This window comes from Eleginops maclovinus, chromosome 3 (genome assembly GCF_036324505.1).
Source record: "Eleginops maclovinus isolate JMC-PN-2008 ecotype Puerto Natales chromosome 3, JC_Emac_rtc_rv5, whole genome shotgun sequence".
Lineage (NCBI taxonomy): Eukaryota > Metazoa > Chordata > Actinopteri > Perciformes > Eleginopidae > Eleginops > Eleginops maclovinus.
Genome location: NC_086351.1, coordinates 2,865,101 through 2,875,898, shown reverse-complemented (window position 1 = coordinate 2,875,898; position 10,798 = coordinate 2,865,101). Strand labels below are relative to the sequence as shown.

General features: G+C 40.4%; 1 protein-coding gene across 1 annotated transcript; it reads right to left on the bottom strand.

The window, feature by feature from the left end:
- Positions 1 to 926: 926 nt before the first annotated feature.
- Positions 927 to 8,344, bottom strand: LOC134861608 (fucolectin-7-like). Its single transcript, XM_063878930.1, has 6 exons — positions 8,169 to 8,344; positions 7,935 to 7,993; positions 4,410 to 4,695; positions 3,852 to 4,006; positions 2,322 to 2,601; positions 927 to 1,282 (listed from the first exon to the last, which is right to left on the bottom strand). Exons 1-6 carry the CDS (start codon positions 8,258 to 8,260, stop codon positions 1,132 to 1,134), a joined length of 1,023 nt encoding a protein of 340 aa, XP_063735000.1. The 5' UTR covers positions 8,261 to 8,344; the 3' UTR covers positions 927 to 1,131.
- Between the last annotated feature and the right edge of the window lie 2,454 nt (positions 8,345 to 10,798).

Sequence of the window (10,798 nt, the reverse complement as noted above, 5' to 3'; positions counted from 1 at the left end):
TTTTAAAATAAACATTCCTCACGTTTTGAATAAATAGCCTTTGAGATGCCAGTCAAAGTCTGTCTTGACTTTCAGTTTGGGTGGGCAATTTTATATTTAGAGGACATTTGTTATCAGCCCCGCTCTATGCGTAGTTTAAGAACCACAGTAGCTCCTGAATCTTTGAATTGTAACAAGGTTTATATTACAAGCTGATTGTTACCTTTTGGTGGTCCGTTTGTCCAAACTATGTGAAGCTTAATCTACACATTGAATCGGTTCATCTGTATGGATAGAGTTGTTTCAAATTGAATCACTATCATCAGTAATTGTGTGATTCTTGTATATATATTTTTGTTTCTTGGGTGTAATATTAAGCTGTCTTCGGCTCTTTCTGTTGTACAAATGTAAATTTCCCCTCCGTGGGACGATCGAAGGTATTCTGATTCTGATCACAGAAAGCACAGCGCTAACTTTGTCCTGGGATGTTTCTGGGATGGATCTATTCTCTTCGTTTTAAGATCTAGGAGTGTTTTTTTGTAAGAAACAAAGGTGCAGCTTAGTTAAGGCCCTGACACTGGAGCTGATATTTGGCCTGAGGTCTTGCTGGGCCTTTTAATGAGCAACGTTTTGCAATAGGTGTAACTCGGGCCAGACTTTAAGCAATCATGACTTCGGCAGAGTCCTCTCGCGCTCGTTTACTTTTTGTTGACCTGTCCAAAAAGCTCTTGTGGGAAAGAAACTCTCTTTGGAGGGAAACAGGGATTTTAGCCTATATACAAAAGCCTGTACAACAAACTACAGGAAAGGGAAAACCCCCAAAAGAATAATGAGCCTGATCAAATCAATGAAATATAACAAAAACACAACTGTTGATTTTGACGTTTTAGTCTGGAAAAGCTCTTAGTTTGGGCAAAAAACTTTAATAAAGGATTTATGCGGACCAATAACGATGGACAGACCGTTTTTATTGTATATCAGTATTGAGAACATAGAAATGTGTCCTGGACCAGGTGGGGACCAAAAAACAGCATCAAAACCACATTATATGTAATCAAGTAAACATTCTCAAAAAACAATCACTGTCATTCTAGGAGATGAATTTAGAAATGGGGGATATTTGTTTTTTTTATGCATTGTTCAATTCTTCACTTAATCCAGACGAGAGCCGTAGACCTCCACCTCACACAGACTCAGGAACTCGTCTTTTTCTGGGAGGACTATGTTGACGAAGCGTCCGTCCATCCCCTGACAATCAAAATCACCGACACCACCAGCAGGGAGACTTGTGATCACAGCACACCTAGAAGAAGAAGAAGAAGAAGAAGAAATGACCTTATTGTGTTCAATAAATTATGGTTTTGTTGCTTTAACAAAGTGCACGGTTGGCCACATCAGGGCAGCACAACAAACATTGCAAAAACCGGACTTTGAAATGATAATCTCACAAAGTTGTTGTGGCAGACGTTCAAGCAAACATTTGTCTTTCCAATCATCTGATGGCCACCTGATGAAGCTCTGAATTAGTCTCTGCCAACTGGGGAGCGAAATATCTTGCTCTTAGCTGCTTTACGCTCCACAAACCACCGTCTTTTGGGTAAAAGTCCTAAAAAAAAGAAGCCTGAGAGCTAGTTCAGGCAGTCAACTCGAGCACCAATGATACATTCGCACATATTGCCCCTCGTCACTCTTGCAACCAACCAAACACAGTCTCCTAATCTGGCGCTCTATTTAAGCCGTTGGATCCGCCTACCTCTGCCTCGCTAATGCAGCTTCTGCTACTACTGCTGTTTCCACGCTGCTGCTGCTTTCACGTTGGCGATGCTCGCCTGCCCCACCATCACCCCAGCTCCTCCCCAGCTTCCACCTGTAGGCTCGGGGGATAGTTATCTAATCATCACTCCATGTTCTATGTTAATATGTGGAGTGATGAGGCCCGAGCCTAGACGCCAAACTCAAACTGTATACTGTTTCTCATAAACATATTAATGAAACACGTGAGTTGTCTGACTGAACTGCAGTTGGCAAACTTTTTTGGTCTTTATTCTACGTCACCACCAGCACTTGCTCTGAGCGTCTAATTGCCGCAATTAATTGAAAACGCGATGTGTCTCCTACTAAAGGGTAGAGGGCATGATGAAGCTTTGGTATTTGAAGCTCTCATGTGAGACTGGGCTGGAGCAAGTGTCACCAAAATCAATCCAGGAGTAGTTGGGGTAATTCAATATGAACAAAGCAGTGACCGGCCACTAGAGTGACTAGAACTGCTGGAAAAAAGGAATTGTTTATATCCAAAATACAAAGCTGAGTACAAGAAGAAACCAGGCACTTTGAAAGGCTACCTGGGGTTGTTGTTGCCAAAGTTTTCGAGAGAATCTCCGATGCGGATCTCAGCTCCATTGAGTCGTTCTGGGATTTCGTCTCGGTTGGTTACCTTGACAGAAAACACTTTGTGGGTTTTGCGCAGATCCAATCGCCACCATGGGCTGATGCTGTTTTTTGTGTGAGTGCAGGAGCCGTCCTCCCAATTGCTGTCAGGATTCCCATCTATTGCATTAGATGCAAAGCCAAACATATACACTGATGACTGTGAGGCTTTCCCTTGGAGTGCCAGGTTTTCTCCTGCAAAAGAAAAACACATTTACAAAAAATTACCTGACTGCTTTGTGGATATCATGACAACAAGTTGAAGGTCTTATCACTAACATGTATGACTTCTGATGCACCGAATTTGCAGTCAGGAAATAATACTAAATACAGGATAAAACCAAATAGACAAATTCAACCAAATGTAACCATTTTTCAGATGTACACTTTAAAAGTAAGAAAAGAAGGAAGGCATTAGATAGGATGTGGGACCCTGGCAGGATTAAACACCAATTTCATTTAATTAAGATTCTCAATTTACTCCAAATGTAGCTAATAAGAAAGTTGGCCTTATAAAGTAAAAAATGTGTCACATAATTGAGTTTTTGGCTTGCACCATAGACTGTACATAAGAGGTTGGCATCGTCGTTGTGATGTCATCCGTTTTTTCATCCAACAACCTTTTTTTCGGCCTTGATCTTTTCGTATTTTGTCCAGTGCCTTGCTCAGGATGTAAACTGGGACCTCCCAAAGGAGAAGTCCACACTCAGTATTTGTAGGTCTGTTAGGGGACTTAAACCGGCGACCCTACGGCTCCCAGTCCAAGTCCTTACTCACTGAGCCACTGCCCTGACATGAGAGGGTAGTAGGTACAGATATACTGTTTAAATCCAAATAGGAACAACATGAGCATCATGCTTTATTGAAGTAGACTCGATTCTAGAGATTGAGACCATCATGAAGTTTACCAAGTTAACAAAACAAGTAGGGTCATTTTCTCATAGACTTCTACACAATCAGACTTCTTTTTAGAACCAGAGCAGTCGCCGTGGAAAAGAGGAATTAAAGTAATATTATAGTCTATAATATATTGAGTATATAGTTGCATTTAGATCCAATGCACTAAGTTTAGCTACATTTTAAAATAAAAAAATGACCTGTTTGTTCAGGGGGATACAGCAAATTTGAGCTTGCTTTTTAGGAACCATGAAAGGGTGGAGCTAAGCACATCCTTACTCTTTTTACTATTAATGGCACCATATTTTACAACTTGAACCTCATGCTGAATTAAAACGGTAGCAATTCAGAACATAAACTAATGGTTACACTCTTTACAGCGGTAATAAATCAAGTGAGTTGCAGGACCAGTTTTTATAGGCTTCTGCACAATCAGACTTTTAGGAAGAATGCAGGTTTAAGGCACTTCAGAATTGAACCACTGGCTTATACGACAGTTCCTTGATAATCACCTGAATATTTATTTATGTAACAGCTCAAAATCTCACCAGTTGGGGCCCGGTACCCGTAGACTTCCACCTCACAGAGGGTAAGGATCTCATCAGCACCCGGTATAACCACGGTCACATAGCGTCCCTCCACACGTTCAGTGAGAGTCAGAGTTTCCAAATGTGATGAAGTTAATTTCTTAATTGTAGCAGCCCTAACAGAAAGAGAGCAGAAAGGAGAAAGAAAGAAGCACATTAAATACATTTCATTGTGGCCGTCATTAAGGGTTTAACATTGGTGCTCAAAAGGTAAAATGTTGTGTTAAGCATGAAGTGAATGGGTTGAATATGTAACACAAATCACGGAAAGGACCGAGACAGGACAACAGCGTTGATTGTGACCTGTCAATCACATGGTAGTCAGACTCTAAAGCGTTCAAAATCACAATTGAGACCATAAACCTTTCACTGAGGTAATAAATCAGGTGAGAATTGGTCATTTTCTCTATAATCTGACTTTTTTTGTGTAGTTAAACAGGGCAGAGGAGGAAATGCTCGGACAGTTTCACAACATCAAAGGCCAAATATAACTACATGTAATTGCAGGATATGTCTTACACGGGGTTTGCTACGCCATTTCCTTCTAAAGAGTTGCCGATGTGGATCTCTGCCCCCTTAAGCCTTTGTTGACAGCAGTCTCCTCTGTTGGCGATGATGATGGAGGTGACGATGTAGGACTCAAGCAGGTCCACTCTCCACCAGGGGTTGTCTTCTGTATCAGTGTGGGTGCACGAACCAAAATGGAAATCACCCTCACGGTTTCCATCGATGGCGTTGCTGGCAGCTCCAAATACATGATCATAACGGTTTGACTGGGTTGCTTTTCCACGCAAGGCCAAGTTTTCTAGAAAGGAGACGGAGCTATGTCAATGTTTCAATAGATAACTTTGAGATGGGTTAGGGTTAGGAAAGTTAATCGGACATGAAGTCAATTATTAGCTTGATGTATGAGTACTCAACATTATTGATGTGTTTGCTTTTATTCCAAATATAGTGCATTTCTGTCTTTGTTGGTGTAGTTTAAGTTTGGTAGTATTGTCTGATTTTGATGCAGTGCTTCTCTGTTTCTATTCAGTCATTTGCATGCGTTTCCTTACATTGCAATGCCTTGAGCAACTGGACGGTTTCAGCCTAAATATTTACAAATCCTGCTTGAAATGTTTGCAGACAAGTCATCAGAAAGAGGAAGTGGTGTGCTGATTCAGTCCAAGTACAACATCTGAAGAGATCAGACTAGTTATTGTAGCTTTAAACATCTAATGTGAGCAGATTACAATCTTCTGATTTAGAATACATCTCGAGTCATTTCTTTTTAAACATCATAATAAAATTGTCCAAAAGCTTGAATTAATATTTAACTTTTCTAATGAATATTTGTTTTTATCTTAAAGCAGTCTTTCTCAAAGAGTGGTCCGCGGACCACTGGTGGTCCGTGAGCGACCCCTAGTGGTCCGTGAGTATTTTGGTAAAATGTCACATTTGAAATTAATATATTATAAGTTTAAAGTGTTTCTCAAACTGTCTTAAAATGACTAGTATAGAGTGTAGCATAGATGTAGCGTAGCTACGTAGGTTCGTAGCTACGTAGGTTACGATCTTACGTCATAAATGATTTGCGCAGTCAATTTGAGTTGTCAACTGACAAGATGGATCGATGGCTAAAGACAGGGTCAGTTAAAAGAAAATTAAATGACAAATCTGACGTGACAGTCAAGGTGCATCGTCCTGATGCAGAAGATCCAGCAACTACAAGTGGTTCAGCCGCAGCGACAAGTGATTTTGTGTGCGTTACTGAGTCCCAGGAGAGCGGTTCGCCGGGGGAAATTGCGAAGGCTACAGAGGCATCATACAGGGTATCCCTTCTCATCGCAAAAACAGGGAAACCTCATTCGATAGGTGAGAATTTAGTCAAACCAGCTGCCAAGGTTATGGCTAATGTATTGTTTGGGGAGAAAGCAAGCGACGAAATTAACAGGGTCCCCCTCTCCAATGATACTGTCCAGCGGCGAATAACAGCCATGGCCGAAAATGTGAAAGATCAGCTGATCACACGTTTACGCCAAAGCCAGTTTTTCCCACTGCAACTGGACGAGTCAACTGATATCGTGAATGAGGCAAATCTGCTGTGTTTTGTAAGGTACATTTATGATGGCGTGTGCAGGATGAATTTCTGTTTTGTCGTTCCATGCCGACCAACACCACAGGGGAAGCCATTTTTGACTCAGTCAACGATTTCATCCTGCAGAATAATATCGACTGGACACGATGTGTTGGTATTTGCACAGATGGTGCAACTGCAATGACTGGGAAACACAAGGGACTGGCAGTGCGCGTACGCGCAGTTGCACCTTGCGCCACAGCAACACACTGTTGCATTCACAGAGAACAGCTGGCTGTGAAAAAAATGCCACCATGCCTCAAATCAGTACTGGACGAGTCTGTGAAAATTGTTAATACAATAAAAACCAAAGCACTGAACACACGTCTTTTTAAAGCTGTGTGATGAAATGGGAAGTGAACACACAAAACTGCTTTTCCATACTGAAGTTCGCTGGCTGTCGCGTGGGAAAGTTCTCACCCGTCTATTTGAACTGCGCGATGAGGTGATGTTATTCTTGCATCATACTGATGAACTGTATGACAGACTGCATGATTTCCAGTGGCTCTCAAAATTGGCATACCTGGCCGATGTCTTTAGCGCACTCAATGCGTTGAACTTAGCGCTGCAGGGAAAAGCCGTCACCGCCTTCAATGTGCAGGACTAAATTAAAGCCGCACGCCTCCAGATGGAATTGTGGTGTGTCCGTCTGGATCGCCAGGATTTTGACTGTTTTCCGACGCTTGTCGATTTTCTCCTCGCTGCAGATGAAGAGCTGGACGGCGGCACAGTTGCAGCCTTCAAGGAACATCTGCAAGGCCTTCACTTTCAGCTGGGAAGATATTTCCCAGAACTAGATGCAGGCTATGAGTGGATCAGGAATCCATTTGGGGACAAAACGCACATCGAACACGTCAGTTCCAAGCTCCCATCAAGACAGGTTGACAGCCTTGTGGACATCGCATCTGATGGGACACTGAAGACGACTTTCAGATAGAAAAGCTTGACGGACTTTTGGGTCCACGTCCAGCCTGAGCACCCAGAGCTGGCTGACGCTGCTCTGAAACGGTTGATGCCTCCAACCACCTACAACTGTGAAGTTGGTTTTTCTACACTTGTTGGTCTGAAAACAAAGCAGCGTAACAGGATCAATGTGGACTGTGATATGAGACTAAAACTCTCCAGTTTGGATCCAGACATTGTTTCACTGATATCTCAGCACAAGCAGCACCATTCCTCCCATTAGGTAGCAACAGAGACACGCAGTGTATGAGTGAGTATACGATGCTATTTGTAAATGTAACAGTGTAAATAATGACCTTGTGTTTATTGTTAAATTCTTGTTAAACTTGGTCTTGCAACCATAGTTTTACTGATTTTATTTTTGAAAATACACAGCAGAAGTTTGTGTCGTACTAAATGCGGTGCATTTTGCGTATCTCTCTGTTCGCTCGGACATAAACTCAGTAATAAATGTAGTCTATGTTTCATATGATGTGTAAAATCTATCAGCATTTACCGTTTAAATCGCATGTGAACGAAATGCTTGTAGAATCCGTAGTTGTATTTGTATTGTTGATTTAATGTGTGAACGAGCAATATAAAGAAGGTCACATAAAGCTGTTATTATGAGGCTGTAATTTGTAATATACTGTTGGAGTAGTAAGCAGGCCTATTGTATTTATTCTAGTTTATATTTAGTTATATTTGGTGTATATTTCTCCTTCCTTCTTTGTATTGAACTGTTGCACCTCAATTTCCCTCGGGATTAATAAAGCTTCTTGAATCTTGAATCTTGTTTTGGGATATTGGGGGAGTTAGGTGGTCCGTGAGTATTTTTTTATTGGTTAAGTGGTCCTTGGTCTGAAAAAGTTTGAGAAACACTGTCTTAAAGGGAACAAACACTTTTTGCAAAGCAGGAACTTTTGGAGGAAAAACGTCCAGACAATTCAATGTGTATCTGGACACTCTCAGATCATACTTACGATAAGTGGAGCCTGAGCACGTCTGCAGGAGCAGCAGCAGAAGGAAAACACTGATCATTCTGGAAGAGCAGGAGGATATCATTAATAGAATATGTTATAAAATGTATCCCAAAGGAATAAGTTGTGCTTCAGAGGCTTTCTATTAACACGCTATATAACACGTTTTATAATCCATTCTCAAGCTGTGAGAAGCAGTTTAAGAGAACAGGATACAGACAACATAAAAAGTGTTACCTGGAGACCCTGACAGTCTGTTGGTTCAATGGAAAAGAAAGAAAAGACTTCAAGCCCCAAAACAAAGACATCCATTTGCTCTTTATATGCATCTCGGTCAAACCTTATCCGACCAATCATCAGAAGTCAGATCATATTCAACACCAACCAATCTTATTCGGTTTACTCCCATGCACTTGTATTTCAGTTCCCTTTTCTGGTGAATTTGATTTCAGAAGTCATCCAAGTTAAGGCCAGGAAATATGCTAAAGATCACTCAATACACACCAATGTATTACCAATAATATCAGTTTGATATTATTAAAGGAAGAAAAATGTGTACAGCTTTTAATCCTACTGCATGACACTGGCTGGAAGGGAAACAGTGCCCGAAAACATTCAAACTAAGAAGCTTCGAGGAAAACAAGATGGAAATGAAATGAAATTATTTGTAGGTCTATTTTTTGTATGGTTGAAAATGTTTCGTATCTTGATTCTAAGGTGATACTGTGACACATAAATAAATAACAACACGGTTCTAATGAGGGAAACTAAAATATGGGGCCGTACACATGGGCGTTGTTTCCCGCTTTGGGGAAGCGAGGCAGGTCCACCTGGCTCTGGATTCCTGCTTTTGTCCCGACTTTTAAGGTACGCGTTGCCAAGTGACCTTCCAAAAGTTGAACTGTTTTTGACTCGATGTGCATAGTCTCATTATTATTATATATATATAAATAAATATTATTATTAGTCTCATATTTCATTATGAAATAATATAAAGGAATGAATATCTCCAACACTCATTTATAAACCACACTCTCAAAGGTGCTACTCTGCAAAACAAAAACATTTACTGACTGGATGTGCATTTTACTGATTTACTTTTGTTAATAAACTCGGCTAAACGTTTCAATGTAAGGATTTGACTTGTAAAAGAGTATTTTGATTTTCTACTCAAGTAAAAGCAGAGGTGGGAAGTAACTGAGTACATGTAGTGTATGTTACTTTAATATTTATGTTTTATGATTTACACATTTATTTAATCCCTTTAGTTGCTAGGCAGATTAGGATTAATGATGGTAAATATAATCAACCCTTAAATCAGACTTTAGTTCACCTGCAGTAAATCCAGCAGCTACCCTGCAGTATACAAAGCCATTCAAACTAGCTGCACCTTTACCAGCTCTGAGAACACTTTAATGATCAATCATTATAAAACATATCAGAGATATTATTCTGAAATGGACCAATCAAACAATGACTACTTTTACTGTCGCTACTTTAAGTACATTTAGATGAGAGTACTTTTGTACTTAGTTGGATTTCAGGACTTGTTTAACTTCAGTCTAGAAAAGCATATATTTGAGCTTGATGGTACTTACTCTGGATTTAAATGCATCGAACTTTAAATGTGTTTGTGTTCATTGACCAATATGTGACAAATAGCATTAAACAGTACCAGCATAACTGTGGTGAAAAACATTGCGGTGAATGATCATATCACTGCTCATGGAAAGTTACCGCCATACCAAAGATCCAGAGAAACCAGTGAAAGCAACACGTTTCGTTAAGAATAAAATCCTTAGTTGAACCTTTTTTTTTTGCTTAATGTGCACAATCAACTTCTCTGTTTTATGCCGTGTTTACTTGAATGTCTCAGTGTTTCAACATTTTGAATGCTCTACTTCTGTTTTTCTCCCTGCAGATTACTGGATTCACCAACTCTGAAGGTTACGGTGTTATGACATTTATTGTGCAACTATACCTTGCTCTGATAATGGGCCAAAATATGAGACACAGTGTTCCCGTTTGACAGAAAAACCCATTGCAACTTTTGATAATTAAAGGTCATGTATTAAACTGTATTTCAACAACATATTATAGGTCTCGGATATATACAAAACATGTCTCTGAAGTGTTATGGTCAAAATACCCAACAGATCGTGAACTGTAGCATGCCATAAACCCCTCTGTTTCACCCCTTTTCCAAAAGGGCTGCAACTGTTTCTTTAAATGCAAATGAGCTGCTGCTCCCCACCACTCTTCTCAGACATCCTAGTAAAACCGGTGGTCAAGAACACACACAAACACAGAGGTGCGGTGGGAGGGTATTCAGGTATGACGGTGGGCGGGGTTACCGTGGTTGGTTTGTTGCTATGGCCGTACAACACACAGAGTCTCTTAACACACAGGCAAGGCAAGGCAAGTTTATTTATATAGCACCTTTCAACACAAGGCAAAGAAATGTTTTCAGCCTGGATTTAAAAGTAGTAAGAGTTGCAGCGGCCCTGCAGGGTTCTGGGAGTTTGTTCCAGATATTTGGAGCATAATAACTGAACGCTGCTTCTCCATGGAGGGGAGACATATACATTTATGGGGACCTTTAAGTAACGATTAAATCTGAGGGTCTTGCGACACACACTAACATACATTTCTTCTAGCTATCGTTTCTATTCAAAACTTAGTAAGTGTACTTACGTGTGAATGCATCTACTTAATCAAAGATAAGATAAATGTATTGATCTCAAAGGGGGAAATGTTTTGAAATGCTAAATGCTAATTCAGTGCAGAGCCAAACACCTCCACCCTTTACAGGCTCAGGTACATACATACAATGCATATGTGGTATTAGCTTGGTTCTGTTGTGTTAT